This window comes from Polyodon spathula, chromosome 17 (assembly GCF_017654505.1).
Source record: "Polyodon spathula isolate WHYD16114869_AA chromosome 17, ASM1765450v1, whole genome shotgun sequence".
NCBI classification, from domain to species: domain Eukaryota; kingdom Metazoa; phylum Chordata; class Actinopteri; order Acipenseriformes; family Polyodontidae; genus Polyodon; species Polyodon spathula.
Genome location: NC_054550.1, coordinates 28,728,975 through 28,745,497, shown reverse-complemented (window position 1 = coordinate 28,745,497; position 16,523 = coordinate 28,728,975). Strand labels below are relative to the sequence as shown.

Genomic DNA, 16,523 nt, shown 5'->3' with positions numbered 1-16,523 from the left:
TTTAAAAATCAATTGCATAGATAAAAATGTCTAATTTTTGCATATATCTAGAGATCCACTTTATCTAGTTGTGAATACAAATGTGGTTATAGTATTTACCACAATTCTTTCTCTCTCTCTCTCTCTCTCTGTGCATATATATATACACACACACACACACAGTACTTAAGTTGTGTGGTAACCTTTATATCTAGCAATGCAAAAATCTAAAAATCTACATGCAGCCTTCATAAATTATTTAACTTAAGCAGAACATGTCAAAAATACTTCATTGTTGTTCAAAACACACCTATATTTGTCAATATTTTATTGTGATTAATAGCTCTGGTTAGAAGGTTGGTATTGAGAGCTTTTGTCCTCTTAATTCTGCTCCTGTTTTCCCCCATTCAATCAGTCAATCATTAACACACTGACGTTACCTGTTGCTGTAGTAACTTTGTTGCATATCACAGTTGCCAGGTGAGTACATTTTTGTAGAACGCTTTGAATAGAGCAATCGTCTTTTATGATCAGAAATATTCATTACAATGCACTAATGCGTAGTCTTAGTTTACTGCGAAAATGTAATCGTATCTGGATGCACTATGACGTTCATAAGACAAACCCTGCTTTTTAAGATGAGCCAAGATGTGTGTGTAAAAATAGAAAAGCAGTTTAGTCTTGATTGTGTCACAGTTTATCCAGAGCATGCTTCCTCCTGATACACCGTGGATTCTCTGATTCTCTGATTATGGATATATTATATATATATATATATATATATATATATATATATATATATATATATATATATATATACACATACACAGTACTGTGCAAAAGTTTTACGCAGGTGTGAAAAAATGCTGTAAAGTAAGAATGCTTTCAAAAATAGACATGTTAACAGTTTATATTTATCAATTAACAAAATGCAAAGTGAGTGAACAGAAGAAAAATCTACATCAAATCAATATTTGGTGTGACTACCCTTTGCCTTTAAAACAGCACCAGTTCTTCTAGGTACACTTGCACACAGTTTTTGAAGGAACTTGGCAGGTAGGTTGGCCCAGACATCTTGGAGAACTAACCACAGTTCTTCTGTGGATTTAGGCAGCCTCAGTTGCTTCTCTCTCCTCATGTAATCCCAGACAGATTCGATGATGTTGATACCATCACTTCCAGGATTCCTTGTTCTTCGTTACGCTGAAGATAGTTCTTAATGACTTTCGCTGTATGTTTGGGGTCGTTGTCATGCTGCAGAATAAATTTGGGGCCAATCAGATGCCTCCCTGATGGTATTGCATGATGGATAAGTATCTGCCTGTACTTCTCAGCATTGAGGAGACCATTAATTCTGACCAAATCCCCAACTCCATTTGCAGAAATGCAGCCCCAGACTTGCAGGGAACCTCCACCATGCTTCACTGTTGCCTGCAGACAGTCATTCTTGTACCGCTCTCCAGCCCTTCGGCTAACTATTTTACTCAATGGTTTTCCTTCTTTATGCAAGTCAAGGTTGTTATAATAGTAGAAACCACTAGTGGAGGCTTTGAGTAAATTGTTGATGCTCATAATGAATCAGAGTACAAAAATGCAACATATTATTATTATTATTATTATTATTATTATTATTATTATTATTATTGTTGTTGTTGTTCATATTGTTATCTTATGGTTATCTTTTTTTTTGTCATTTTGGGGTGACAGGGGGCAGAATAGGTTGTGCATGACCAGTCTGCTATGGGTCTTATCTCTGTTGCTTTAAGTGCTACGTTGACACTAGGTCTGACTGTTTTAGATAACAATTAAAAGATAGACTGGCTCCATTCTTACAACAAAAGATTCAAGTGGCCGTGTAACAGTGCGAGGAGCCCTGTACGTGATTTATTTTTAGAACGGGGTCTCCCCCTCCACCCCTGTGTTATTTTGTGTTTGTTTATTATGATTTATTTATTGTATTTGTTTAAATGACGGCGTAGCCTCGTTTTGTTTTGTTATTGGTTTGTTTTTATTTAGACGTGTTCTGGCAGAGGCGAGGGAGTAACTCATCCTCTGCCAGGAATGATTAAAAACCTCGTGCAGAAGGTGGCCATTTCCATTTGGTCACCGGTATATAAACCTGCAGCTCTCTGCAGTCTGGGTGGGAGTTCAGATGAGGAACAGAGGAGAGAGAAAAGAAATTTAAAAATAAAAAAATGTACAGGAACAGTGAAGGCGATTTTCCCAGCCTGACCTGGAGTTTATTATTTTCTTTTTGTGTTCGTGATTATTTTGTTTAAATCTTTTATTTCGGTCTGTGAGCAAGTGTTTTGTTTTTGCTTAAATATTGTATTTATTTTTGTGTTTGAAATAAAATGGCGTACGCCACGTCTTTTTGCACCTTAGTCCTTTTCTTTGTTTTCCTTCCTGCACTCTGACCTGACGTCACCACTCGCCAGCCTGTCACAGGCCAATAAGTGATCATTGTTGGAAAAAATGTGCTCCTTAAGTAAAAGAAAGTTTCCATGTACAGCCTTTCAATTGAACAGTAAAAATATTATATACTAAATCCTAATATCTAGTCAGTTTGTTGATGATTATACCTCTACAGCCAGATACTGCCAGACAATGGCATTGATCTCATTTTTAAAATCATCATAAACATGGTTTTAGTGATTGGTTCTTAAATTATTGAATGTGGAAGTTAATTGGAAACAAGTGTTGAATATGAGTCACTGCAACTCAGAAAAAGAAAGGCGTTGCCTGGCCAGGGTGTATATGCAGCATCTCAAGATGGCACCGAGCAGATGGTACACAGCATGAAGTCTAGATCATTATCCTAACTTAAATACGATTCAGCTATCATTACATTTCGGTCATCAATAACAGCTATGCATTTTTCATTGCACCTATGGCTGTTTTGTACAGTACCTCTCATCTCTTATCACTTAAGCTATAGATTGCAGGCAATTACTGTAAAGCAGCTGGCTGTAGGTATAGAGAATCTCAATTGTTCTCTTCTCCCAGCTGTTGACTAATAAGGATAGTCAACACATCTGTTTCAACGGCTGGTAATTAGCAAGAGCTTAATTACTGCACATGGTTTAACAGCCTATCCATTGAATGACAGTACACTGTTTACCTTGTGCTTTGCACTCTCTGTGACCAGCCTCTTTGCCTTGAACACACTGTTTTTTGAATAAGCGTTGAATAGATGGACACAATGCTTAAACAGGATACCCAGGGCATTTACCTATTGTCTGTTCCCATACTTGTTGGTATTCTTTTAATGGGTTTAATAAAAAGGACATGCCTTTTGTATGGAGTTAGGGGGCTACTTGCAACAAGTGTTGAATCACATACCCACAATTTACCTAATTCAGAAATTGTGTAACTGTCTTATCTGTGCAGCATTTTTTTTCAATTGTATACATGCAAATTATACTGTACAAAAAATTGAATCAACCCACATGTTTTTGCTTGATTTCTGCGTGTGATACTTTATTGGTTATGCAAAATTTCAATTCCTTTTTGTATTAGCATAGCTTTTTTGGTAGATTGCTTTTACTGTAAATTGGGTAGTTTGTTAACCACAGCACAGTTTAGTCATGAATTAAAGTGAATATGGTGAATGTTGATACATGACATCACATCTTGCATGTGAAAATAAAGATTTTATGGCAGATGAGTCTAAAATTTAAAATAAAAATTAAAAACTAAATAGTTTGTTTTATTATGTTAAATTCAGACTGTATTACATAGTTTGAATGCATTTAAAAGTTACTGTTTTTTTCCCTGTAACTGTGGCTCCTGTACCTGTCCAAAGTTCAACCATTGTATGTTATGTCCAAAAATACCGGGAATTGCATCTTCCTAATTATTAGAACTTACAGGAAAGAAACTGATCATAATCTTTTTTCACTTCAATTGTGGAATGCAGCAGTTGAAACTCAAGGTTTCTCAAAACATCATGCACTCAATACATACTCTTCCTGCATTTTGAGAGTTACATGATCTGTAATAAAGGATAAAATGAGTCATGGCATAGTACATTTCTTATGTATTAAAAAATATGATAGCATAGTGAAGGGGGTATAAAACTTCTTGTGCATGCACTTTAATCTGTGTATCATTTCTATATTTTGGACACTGATATCTGTTTCAGAACAAAGACTGTCTTCACCATTTACCCTGAGTGATGCAATAGTGTAGTGATAGCGGAATTGGACATTTTTTTTTTTCTACCATTCATTAAAGTGACATACAGTATCTATCCACAGGCTCAGTTACTGTCCATCCAACAGGAGAGGGACAGCGCCCTGCAACAATCCAAAAAATTAGAAGATGAAATCCAGACTCTTCGTGTTTATTACAGGTAAATGCTAGTTCTCTTTGATTTTTCTTTTCAACCTTTTTTTGGTGCTGAACTTTGTACTCCTGAAACGTGTGTGTTGGCACAAGGTGTCACAGTGCTGGAGGGTGCTGGAACTCCTGCTCTGTGCAGACTGCATGCCACAAGTTCTACGTGCACAGAATCCGAAATAGCTTGAGATTTGAAAGAACTCCGTGCAATTCAATGGTGGGACCACTGTTTTGTTATGTCAGCATTAGATTGGAGTTACTGATGAGTTTTAAAAGTGTTTTTTTTTTTTTTAAACAATAAACTATGCTATGCTATGCTATAGAAAATTGGATCACACGTTTTTACTTAATATTTTGTTCTTATTTCTAATATTAAACAAGGCTATCTGTATATGCCTATGTTGGAAATGTATGCTGTAGTTGTTTCCTGTTAATATTATCAATATAACAAACATCATTAATCCCAATTGTTAAATGTTGCTTTTTTCTGTAACATGCTCTCTTAAGATTACTCTGGTAAGATGTAGCTGTGAAGGACTCAGCAACCAAGTATTAAAGCATATTCTAGAACAAAGTGTTGTATTCCCAGCTCTGTAGAGAAGACCACCCAAAAATTTGAAAATGGTTAATACAGTACCTTGCAGTTTGTGACTGATAATGGTACAGTTTGTACTCTTAGACAGTCAATTGGTATATTTGGTTGTTACTGTGTAAATTGCATATATAAAGGATTTGGGTGGCATTTGTCACGCAACAGAAATAAAAAATGCAGCCAGAGAACTGTGAAAGGATGTTACTTTAAACAGTCATAACCCTTTATACTAGTTCTTGAATTGCAATGATTTATCTTCAATGGAAATACTGTTAGTAACTCAGGAACACTTTTAATTATACAAGTGAAACGGCTGAGTTTTGGCAGGATTAACAGTTTTAATTTACATATTAAAAAAATGGTGGCAACTACATTTTGGCATAAATCTGGCTCGTGGTGTCCCTAACATATTTGCCGGGCAGCCAGTACAGTACGTGTAGGATGTTTTAAATGTAATGGAATAATTAAATATTGTGAATCTGTAAAAGCCTCAAAGAAGCGTTAGCACATTGTGTTTTTTAATTGGTCTCCACCTTTTTATTTCACCTGTGAACAATGTCTCTCTCGCACCCTGCTGCGAACCGAGCCTGTGTTGTTGGTGGTCTTTTTTGTAGCTATTCTGAGCGCCATTAATTGTAAAATGTGAGGGGCTTTGGATTTCTTTCCTGAATTCTTTGACTCCAGTGTCTCTGACACGGATTGAACTACAAAAGCAGCTTATCGTATTTGTTTCAGGACTGTGATACCCTTCTTTGCTATCATGACACCAAGTTAAACAGAAAACAAAGCACACCACTGGAGAGACTTTTTTTGTTGTTGTTTTCAGTTACGCAAAGTTGTAAACAATAACTGTCAATTCCAGTGTGCATTATCTTTCTACTTGTGCAAAGATGTGCATTGCTGTTATTTGTTAATGTGTACCTTTTTTTTCTGAGTATTTAGCTTCAGGGAATAACATGTGGAAAGTTTCTTTATAAGGTTACCTGTAGCCAAACACATGTAATGTTCTGTTTTTATGCCATCTTTAAACTATTAAAGAAATGTTTCCTTCAGGTAAACCCTTATATAATTACAGAGGACCTTAACTAAAATAATGAGATAAGGGATGATAAAACTATATATCACATTCCAACAGTATAGTTTATGCCCACACAACTAAAATTTAGAAGCAATATTTCCATGGCGAAAATGTAGGAATGGGGCCAAATTTGAGTGGGTATTGTCTTTTCTTAGTTCAAACCTTCAATTTAAGTTTTGTGAACTAGCTGCATTCAAATAATAATATACCCCTATCGCCACATGCACAACCAGTGAATTAATCTCTTTGGAATAAATAAGATTAACTGCTAATAAAATAGATTAGCACCATTTTAATAGCTGGTTTTGTAATATAGACCAATTTAAACAAATATTATTCAAGTTTATTCCCCAGATATCCAAGAACTGTTTCTTAAAAAAAAGTCAGTAGATTGTGCCATATTTGTTTTTGGGTGAGGGCTGGTGTAATGAAAGTGCTTGTGTTAATTTTATACATAATTGGTAGCTTTAGTCATACAAGAAAAAAAATATTGAATGTGTAGTGATGATATATTGACCCTAAGTGGATATAATAAAATATGCCATGTAATCTTGCTCTTCCTGAGCAAGATTCAGTACAAGAATGTTACAGTTGTGTAGGATTAGTGGAATTTAACAATGTTAAACTGATGCCTGCCGTCATTTTAGTGCCCCTCTATAACAGTGTTTTCTGTTCTGAATGTATCCAAGACAGGGGAAAAGTCACATTTTTGTTTTCATTCAGAAAATTTTACTTTAAACAGACAAATGGTGGCGCACTCTTCACTCTGTCTTCAAACGTAACGAGTCTGCATGGAAACGCAAGTTCATCACCTGATGGGGCAGGTAACAGCTGGCAAAGCTTCAGTCAGTGTTTTAAATCGCTGGATTGATTAGATCATGAAAGTCTGCTTTTAGAACTAGTGCTGCAGGTTTAGTTTGTTGTGAGCTGGTCCTGTTTTAAGTAATGTATCCTGATGGAAGAAGTTGGAGAAATAGTATTTGCATTAAAAAAAAAAAAAAAAATCTATAGAAGTTAAAGCAATTTAACAAAAACCCTTTGTTTCATTGTTCTGGTTTCCTCCCCCTCTGGATGCAATGGGAACTCATTGTATTCAAAGAATTTACATTGTGTGGGTTTTAGGTATTGAATACAGATACAAGTAGTTGGGTCTTTAAAGGGAAACAAATCTGGTTACAGATACTCTAACTGATTAACTGTTCAATGTGATAAGATAGTAGAGATGAGGATCTAGGATCATACAAGAAGTAAAAATATGAGAAACCAAAAAAAGTGAAGTATATGTACTGTAGATTGTGAAAATGTTTCTGTTGTGCAGTATCTACATCACGCGGGATGTGTTATAGATGTTAAAAGTGATCTCAAAATAATTCACTTAAGCATTGCATCAGCTATTCCTGCTTGATCATGGCCAGTGTTGTGCACTGAAGAAGGCACTAGCCAAAATGTTTGTCTGCTTAATTTTAGTTTCCTGTTGTTTTACCAGTGACAGCAAGTCTTTTTTTTTTTTTTTTTTTAATTATGTAATTATGTATTTATGTATTGGCTGGTAGAGATGTTTCAAGAGAATATACCTTAGGATCATGACCACTATATATATGAATTGTTTAATTGTGATTTGTTGTGATTGAGTCAGAAACAAAGGGTTTGTGTTGCGTTCAGTTGAACGGGCGAAATCTTTTTTTTTTTTTTTTTTTTTTTTTATAAAGGAAACATGCAGAGTTGGTTTGGTTGACTCCTTACTTCCAAATACCATTAAGGCACTGCCACGCTGCACCTTTCAGCAGAGCTTGTTGACACTGTGCCATATTGAGGGGTGATTCTAAGGGGAATCCTATTTTTGTAGTGCCTGATGTAATAGTGCTAATGCACAGAACATGTTATCGCTCCTGTTTTGAATTCAAGTTAAAGGTTTTGAAGGCAGCTTCGTTTTAAGAACCCTTTGGTGTCAACGCTGTGTGACTCTGTGCCTTTCTGCAATAACTGTGGAAGTTATTTATTTAGATCAAAGAAAGATAAGTCTCTATTAAAATGTTCTTTTACATGTCAGTTTGATAAAATGCCTCTAGTGCTATTAAATATTAACCAACACTTAGCTTTTGAGAACAAGGGGGTAGTTCTCCTCAAATCCTCCTTCTCCTTGCAGAACCATGGGGACGTATTAATAGACTACTTGCACTTCAATTGTAATTAAAACATGCGTTATAATATATATATATATATATATATATATATATATATATATATATATAATATATATATATATATATATATATATAAACCCTTTCCTAAAGAGGACCTGAAACGGACTGGTTTTTTTAATAGTCTGCACTTAATCTGGCTTTGATTGCACAATTACCTGAAAAAAAGGAAAATCTGTTGATCTGCTGTTAAGCAATCCTCTTTAGCTTTTGTTGTCATGGCCTCTGGACTTTAGTATCCAACATGTTTGCATTTAATTAAAGCAAGCACACAGTTTACATCACACAATGCCTATCAATATCGAATCAGAATTGATTTCCTCTTGCTCAAAAAAAAAAAAAAAAAAAAAAACAGACACTCCGCTTCCTTTCAGACTAATTAAAAATCTACGATGGGCCAGAATGACTCATATAATTTTAAAGCAATGTAAACATAATTACCTGGAAACCTAAATAAAGGGTAAATATCATAACCTGTACATATTACGTCTGGTCTTTTTATGTCCACTTAGTGCATATTGCACTGCGAGGCTTATAGGAAGAAGGTCATTGTTATCAAACATCATAGCTTATAATTAACACAGAGCATATTTTGTTACTACACTACGTCTATGCCCGTCAGGCAATAGGAGATTCGTTATTTATTGCTATTTGCTTTGGTAAAGAGAAAATGTCCCTAACCTGACTGTTCCTGATAGCCTGCTGTGCCAGCCCTTCAGTTGAATAAAACCTGCTGGTACCAAACTGTATTTGCACACCTTCAACAATAAAATAAATGAATGAGTATCTGCAGATCAATAGGCTATCTTGCTTTTTTACAATTCATTCTCCTAATCCCTTTTTTAGATAAGGTTGGGAAATGCTTTATGCTCATTAAGAGCTTTTGATATTTTACTTTATTGTATTTTTTTGTGTGTATTAGAGGAAGTTGAATGTTTTTTTTCTTTTTTTTGTCCTGCCGAGTACAGTATTCTTTCCTTGATGTCAACCACTGGTAATTAATACTGTTTTTATATAAGACCTTACTGTTTCATTAAATGATACAAAAAAATTATATTTTGTTGGTCGACATAACTATTTAAAAGAAAACTGTCAGTAAAACAATGCAAATCTTTTTAGTGTTATATACAGTGATGTAAATGACCTTTCTATTTATGTATTATTTTAATAAACAAGAAAATAAGATTAAAAATGTATACTAATATGTGAATCTCAGAGACCAAAAAATTCTTTCTTTCTGCTTGCATAATATAGTATTTTATTTTGTATTGTACTGCATTATCTTACCTTGCAAATCAGGAGTAAATATATTGGTCTGTTTATTTATTGGTGGTAATGATTCTTTGCAGTGTCTTACTGCAGGGCAATCCTCGAGAACATGTCCCAGAGTGAAGATGACTTGCATTTAAAATGAAAAGCGCTCATTGCATTATTGCTTAACCTGTCTCCCTAGTGGCGCCCTTTTTTTTTGTCTATAAAGATATTTTCATTTTATTGCTGCACTTAATTTGCTTGTGGGAATGACAGTGAATCCACCCCTCTGGTGACCAGATTAATAATTAAAGGGTTTTGGGAAAAAAAAAAAAAAAAACTGAATATAAAAAGAAAAGAAAACGTGTAATTCATATGGTGCAGTTGCAATGTATAATTTGTGAAATTTTGTATGATCGCTTAACATGTTAGACTATATTACCTCTAGATAGTTTGTAGTAAATATTTCATACATAAATAATTGTTTTTACCTTAAAGGGAGTGCATTTGGCAAAACCCCATACAATGTAACACAAAATAAAAAAAAAAAAAAAAAAAAAAAAAAAAAAAAATTCCTTTTTATAACTTAATGGATAGTATATAGATAGTTAATGGATGTTTTCACAATTTCTTTTCATAGGTAAAAAAATCAACTTCATTAAAAAAAAAAAAAATTTGTGTCCTGAACTTTGCAGGCTAAACTTGAGTTTATATTGTAGCATTGTGTTAATATTTACTTTTGCTAGGTTTTTTGGGGTTTTTTTTTTTGTAAATATTTACTAGTATTTTAATTTGTGTCTTCGTGATTACCTTTTATTTATAAAAATCTAAGAGCGAAACCTTTTCATTGATCTTAATTCCAGGACATTAAACATCTTGTGCAGTTTGCATGATTTTCTATTTTTTTCAGTCACTTTTTCAGTAAGAGATGATCTTGTCTATGCCATTTGTCTTCAAAGTGCTCTTCTAAACCTATTGGTGCTTACTTCATCAGTCATGGTGCACTTGTGTCACTGAAACAAATACAGCTTTTGTACATGAATGTAATTATAACAAACATTGCAGATTTTTTTTGTAATATAAGCTGCAACGTGATGGTAAAGGTGGTCCTACTTTGCATAAGTAAAGCATTTAAAATGCTTTTTCTTAATTTTGCCAGATGACAGACCTGCAGTTTAATATTGTTTTTATAAAATGTTAAAATACTTTCAATACAAGCATGTAGGTCATATAAGGCAGCAATGTGGTTAAATGAGCAGTAGTTTGTAGTCATTCAAAGGCGTCTTCACTTCTTTTAATAGCTGGTAACTTCATTTTCGTGCTATCAGTTGGAAAGCACCTTTCTAATATGCGCTTCTAGGTTTCTGTCAAATCTGTGCATTAAGTCAAGCTATATGGTAATATATTCCAGTGACATTCTGTTCATATTACTTCCTGACATTGTTTCTTGTACTGACTTTCAGTTTGAATATTAAACTTGTCTATTGATACAGGCTGTTGACACAGAGTGACATTTCCCGTTGATTGGTAAACTTAGTGCATGCTTTCATTGTTAAGGTCAATCCAGTTTCTGTTAGTGTATAAAATGTGATCACTCACATAGAAAGTGTCAGCTCAGGCCTGCTCAACTGTGACAACAGGTGTGTTAACTAACACTTGTGTCGACACTTTAACGTCATAAACTCCCCCAAGCTTGAAGAACTAGAGGGGGAAAACCAGTGGGAGATGGTCCATTTACACAGTACATACTCCAGTGTTTACCTGCTGTAGACATGTACAAAACTGTTGACACATTTTGGTGAAACTATTTTGGTTACGCGAATTCTTAGCACTGCAGAGGTGTAAGGTTTCTGTGGTCACTTAACAAGGTCAAGTTGAGACTTGCATGCTCAAGACTGTATCCAATGAACCTTAAATACCAATATTTTAACATTGAAAGATCCTAATGTTGATAATGATGTATTGCTCTTTTTATGTAAAAAAAAAAAAATTAAAAGAAGGAGTACTATTTGTTTTTAAAAATACATTTTCCTAAAGCTAACTTGCATCCCTTTTGAGATGATTGAACTAAAATCTAAGGACGTGACGCTGTGTGGTCTTGGCCCTTGGTTCAAATCCGAGCTCAGCCACTGACTCATTGTGTGACCCTGAGCAAGTCACTTAACCTCCTTGTGCTCCATCTTTCGGGTGAGGCGTTGTTGTAAGTGACTCTGCAGCTGATGCATAGTTCACACAACCTAGTTAGTCTCTGTAAGCCGCCTTGGATAAGGGTGTCTGCTAAATAAACAAATAATAGTAATAAAAAGGACAGGGTTATTGTGTCACTTGTGTGGTTTGTTTTACCTGAAGCATTCAGTGTTATTTTGTAATGAAGTGTGCGGGTCGGTTTCTTAAATCGAAAAGTTTTAAAGCATTTGGTTTTTTTGCATCATTTTCATATATTCCAGAAAAAACTCTGTTTTGATAGCCAGTTAAACAACTATGGCTGTAAACGAGAAAGATATTGAGTAAACGTGTCCCTACAGAGATATAGATATTTAAGGTAGAATGAAAAATATAACTCAATAAATGTAGAAACATACATCAGACATTCATTACTCTATCTTTACAACGCGGCACATTTTTGTTCAGTAGTGCAAACAAACCTTTGTAATCGACAGGTGTATGATGCATTCATTGTAGAAACAAAATCCCGCTCTGGTGAATATTGCTCAGCTGGTGAAAGCCAAGCAACAGGAATTACTTCAAATATATGAAGAGTAACAAGCTTGTATTATAGAGAGAGAGATTTTTTTTTTTAACGTTTGTTGTTGAATAGCTTTTCTCTCATGTATTCGCTTATATTTTCATGGTTTGTTTTTATTATAAGTGATTTATTATAATCTACTTTATGGTGACACTCACATTCCTCAGTCACCCTGCGTCTTTCAAATACAACTTTACATGTTCATTTACTTTACATTTATGTGGCTGTCAAAGCCATTGGTTCACATTTAAGACAAGTCAGAGCAAAACTGTTTAAAAAAAAATCCCAATAACACATCAGGTGTCCCTGATTAAGTCCAGTATCTTTATCTGAAAAAACACTGTTGCGGAGTCTACGAACCACCCACTAACACAACCCCATGCTTTAATAATACACACAGCCAGAGTCGCTATAAAACACATGGGCAGTTACAGCCCTCAAAGTAATTGTTATGTAAATTAAAAAAAAAAAAAAAATCGTATTGTGCTTCTGCTTCACATCTGCCAGGTTAATTAATAGAATCCCCTACCTCAGAGTGTCTGATGTGGGGGAAAAGCCCATATACCATTCTAAAGAGTGTTTTTTTGTTTGCTTGTTTGTTTTTTAAAATATTGAATTGAAATAAAAACAGGTCTAGTTTTGCTTGCGGATAAAAATGCAAGAGGACCGATAAGTACGCAAAACTGCTTCTGAACACTGCCTGCAAAGGATAAACAAAAAGTACATTCCTAACAAATTGCTGTAACCGAAAGGCTTTGTCGTTTAGTAAGGAATGCATGGAAAACAAAAATGTTTTTGGAATAATACAGTAATAAGTTTTCCTTTTTTATGATTTCATTTTTTTATGTTTTAGAAAATGCTTTTTATTTTTATTTCTGTAATGAAGCAATGAACAATGCAATAATGCATTTAGGCAATTTATTAAAGGGGTTCATATGGAACACATTGTTGTCCGCTTTAGAACATACTGTATGAAATGGGGGCAACAGTTTTACAGCTATTTTTTTTTTTTTTTTTTTATAAATATTTCTTTATTGTCCACAGTTTACACAAGTCTTTGTCTCAAGAGGCCAACTTGAAGGAGCAGTTTCAATGCACTCTGAGCACCTATGAAGACGCTCTCCACTCCAAAGAGGGTATTGTGTCACTTGCCAACCTCCACAATGACCAGCTCATCACCCAGCTGCAGCTTGCCCTCTCGGAGCGTGCAAACATGGAGGCCCAGCTCCAACAGTCCTTGGAGGCCCAAAAAGAGGCTCATGAAAAAGTTCAAAAGTAAGTTGCTTGCCTTGTCTCTCTTTGAAAGGATTAGTTGGTAAGAAACGGCCTGTTTTTGTTGTTTTTCCCTCTGTTGAATTCCATTCTCAAGCAGCCATGTATAGAGCAGGGGCCTGTTTTATGTCTGTTCACATCAGTTGTTCTCTATTCTGTTACTTTTACAGTCAGGCTTGTACAACACTGTAACAGGCTTTGCCATTCTTGGTGGACTATAAAGTACTGTAAAAGGTACTGATGCCATATTGAGTTTATATGCTGTTAACCAGCAACAACAAAACAAAGCTTTACAGGACTGCAGAATTACTAAATTATTTCTGAATTTCTTTCTAAGAGTTTGGGGAGTATAATGTACAACAACAAAGTCTTAGGTAGTCCATAAAAACAGTTTCATACCCAGGCATATCAGTCTTTAATGGGCAACATAGATGGGACACATGTATCCATCTATTTGCCTTTAATTTCCTTCCTGGGAGAATATCATAATCATGTGAGTCATAGACATAGGAATATGTGCATTTAGGAACACCTGCTAAGAGATCACTTTGGCTAAGAGAACAACCTTGTGGTGAAACTAATTTTTCCCATTGTAAATGCTCCGCCTCAAGTAACAGGAACTTCGCTTAAAAGAACACCTTTTTGGCACCGATAGGGATTTGTTCACAACTGGTACAGCACTGTTTTATAACCTGATAACTCTTCATCATCAGACTTAAATTAAATTAAAATAGTTTATTCAATCTTTTTAAAACGAACTTGTCATTGCGAGAGTGTCTCGAGGAACACTGACTAGTGTATTCAGTCTTTTAATTTATCATTGCTTCATTGTGTAAATGGCATGTAAACTACTGTGAAACACGCCACTCTTTCTCTTGCTACAAAAAGTAGTAAATTATTCGAGCTCTTGGGGGAAAAAAAAAAAAATCTAAATCAGACACAAGTCGCCGAGCAATTTGGTGTTTCCCATTCTGGTGAGTTGCTTCACCATTCTGTTAAATAATTTTTTGTGTGTGTGAATATTGTTACTGTACATGTATTCATAATTAATCTAGAGCTGCTGCATTAATGTGTGTAGGAGCACTGTTTGTCTGTTACTTTTATTATTATAGTTTATTAACATACACTTGCCTATTGCTATTCTCTTATTTATTCTGTTCATTTCATATGTTGATGCACGTGCATCATGACAAGTAATACACATTTATTTATTGATCCATATTGTGTCGGTGGTCAGCTCTGTCTTAGAGAACACTTCAGCTAAGAGATCGCTTGCTTCCCGAGAGGTGTTCTCTTAGACCGAGACGACTGTATTGTCATTTCTAGGCAGATTTGGGATTCTTGTACATGCTAAAAAAATGACATAGCTGTCTGTTGCAGCAAGTCTGTTTCTGGTCAAGATCTTTTGTGTTTGTAGCGGTATCGTGCACAATTGCAATTTAAGGGAGTCTTGGAAGTTGGGATTAGGTGTTGCTTTGAAACAGTTCACCCCACCTCCCTGAAAAAAATGGTGCAATTAAAAAGAAAAGAAAATGTAAATTGTGCAGCCAGTCTCCATGCTGATGATTCTGCACTGTCTGGGCAGTTCTCCCAGATGTATCCATGCTCTCCAGAAAGGGTCACACAGGGGTTCTTAGCATAAAGCAAACATACTTTTGCACCAGTAGCTTGATCTGTTTGCTGGATGAATTAGCAGATGGGGGTGGACAGTTTAGGGCTCTGGGAAGACACAGGGAAAGTTTCCCCAGTTTCAGATAAAAAGGGGAGTTTCTTTATTGTCCTTATAACAGAGTATTTACTATGATTTAATTTAGCTTCAAAGGCCTCAGTTTTGCAATTGCAAGAAGCTATAACAAAGCCTCCAAAGTGTTCTCTTCAAGAGACTAATGATGTAGCATTGCAATGCAGTGGAGACACAGCATTAAGTGGATATTAGTCGTCTATTTTACCTGCAAAAAGGGTATTCGGTTTATATTTACTAAATTATGAATTAACTTTAATTGTGTAGGAAAGCAAACATTATCTAAACAAAAATTAAACCATTATAGTTTAATAGCTCACATTAAGGCTGTGCGTTCAAAAAGCAAACTAGTGTGCTGAAACTAAATGTTAGGTTTTATCTTTATTAATTTGTGAAATTTGGGTGGTTATAGCCCCATCATTTACACTCAGCTTCTAATCCGATCCCAACTTGAAAGCTGGAGGTTTCAGTAGCAAAGTCTAGACACGCCCAGCGTGTAAAGGTAGAATCCAGTTAGATTTTAAAAGTGGTTGATATGATTGGGTGGTTTTATTAAAGTGTTGATTCTCTGTAACAGAAATAAATACAGTGTCTACTGTATCTAAACAGTTGCAGTGAACATTCAGCCTTGTTTAGCTTGGTCCTTTCCATTACACAGCAACGACATGCAGTCTTTTCACACCACTGTTCTCTTTGGCAGATGCTGTTTTCTCTGCTGCTGTCCTGTTAGAATGTTATGGATTTTATGGACTGTTATTCGTGTCCTTATCATCAGCTAAGCCACACACTTAATGTAGGATCTCGAAATCAGAGACTGAAGACCATGCAAACATTTTGTTTTACTCAAATAAGTAGTCAGGTACTTCAATTACGCGGGTGTCTCAGAATTGATATCAAATTACCCAGGCTCTTCTCGTACATGTCTGCAGCACTGCAATGCATCCCATCCTTCAATTAAACTTTATTGTTTTTTTCAACTGGTTAAGATTAAGATTATTTATAGATTTTTGGTTTGATAAATATCTGTTGTATAACTGTGGTACTGTCTTTCTTCTTATCCTCTTTCAGTTTCACTTTCCCATACGAACACTGCAGATGGCCAAAAGACCAAAATTCTGTAGAACCTGTAGTGAACGTAGTCTAATGCTGCCACCATAATCTTTCTTAAATCTGAAATGATAAAGAATCATTACGAAACCTAGCCTTCGCGAATTGATCTGTTCTATGCCTGTATGCCATTCTGAGACAGCTGTGCATTACTGTAGCCAAACAAGAAACCAGTTAAATCTTTCTGTGTCTGGAGTATGGAAATGTTATTGAAG

General features: G+C 35.1%; 1 protein-coding gene across 5 annotated transcripts in view; it reads left to right on the top strand.

Moving 5' to 3' along the window:
• LOC121330134 (mirror-image polydactyly gene 1 protein-like) overlaps positions 1-16,523 on the top strand; it is a 61,962-nt gene that overhangs the window by 41,372 nt on the left and 4,067 nt on the right. For all 5 annotated transcript variants that reach the window (XM_041276424.1, XM_041276427.1, XM_041276426.1 and 2 more), the window contains 2 exons: positions 4,239-4,333; positions 13,233-13,463. In XM_041276424.1, the coding sequence (XP_041132358.1) occupies positions 4,239-4,333; positions 13,233-13,463 (326 nt within the window). The remainder of the gene's footprint in view (positions 1-4,238; positions 4,334-13,232; positions 13,464-16,523) is intronic.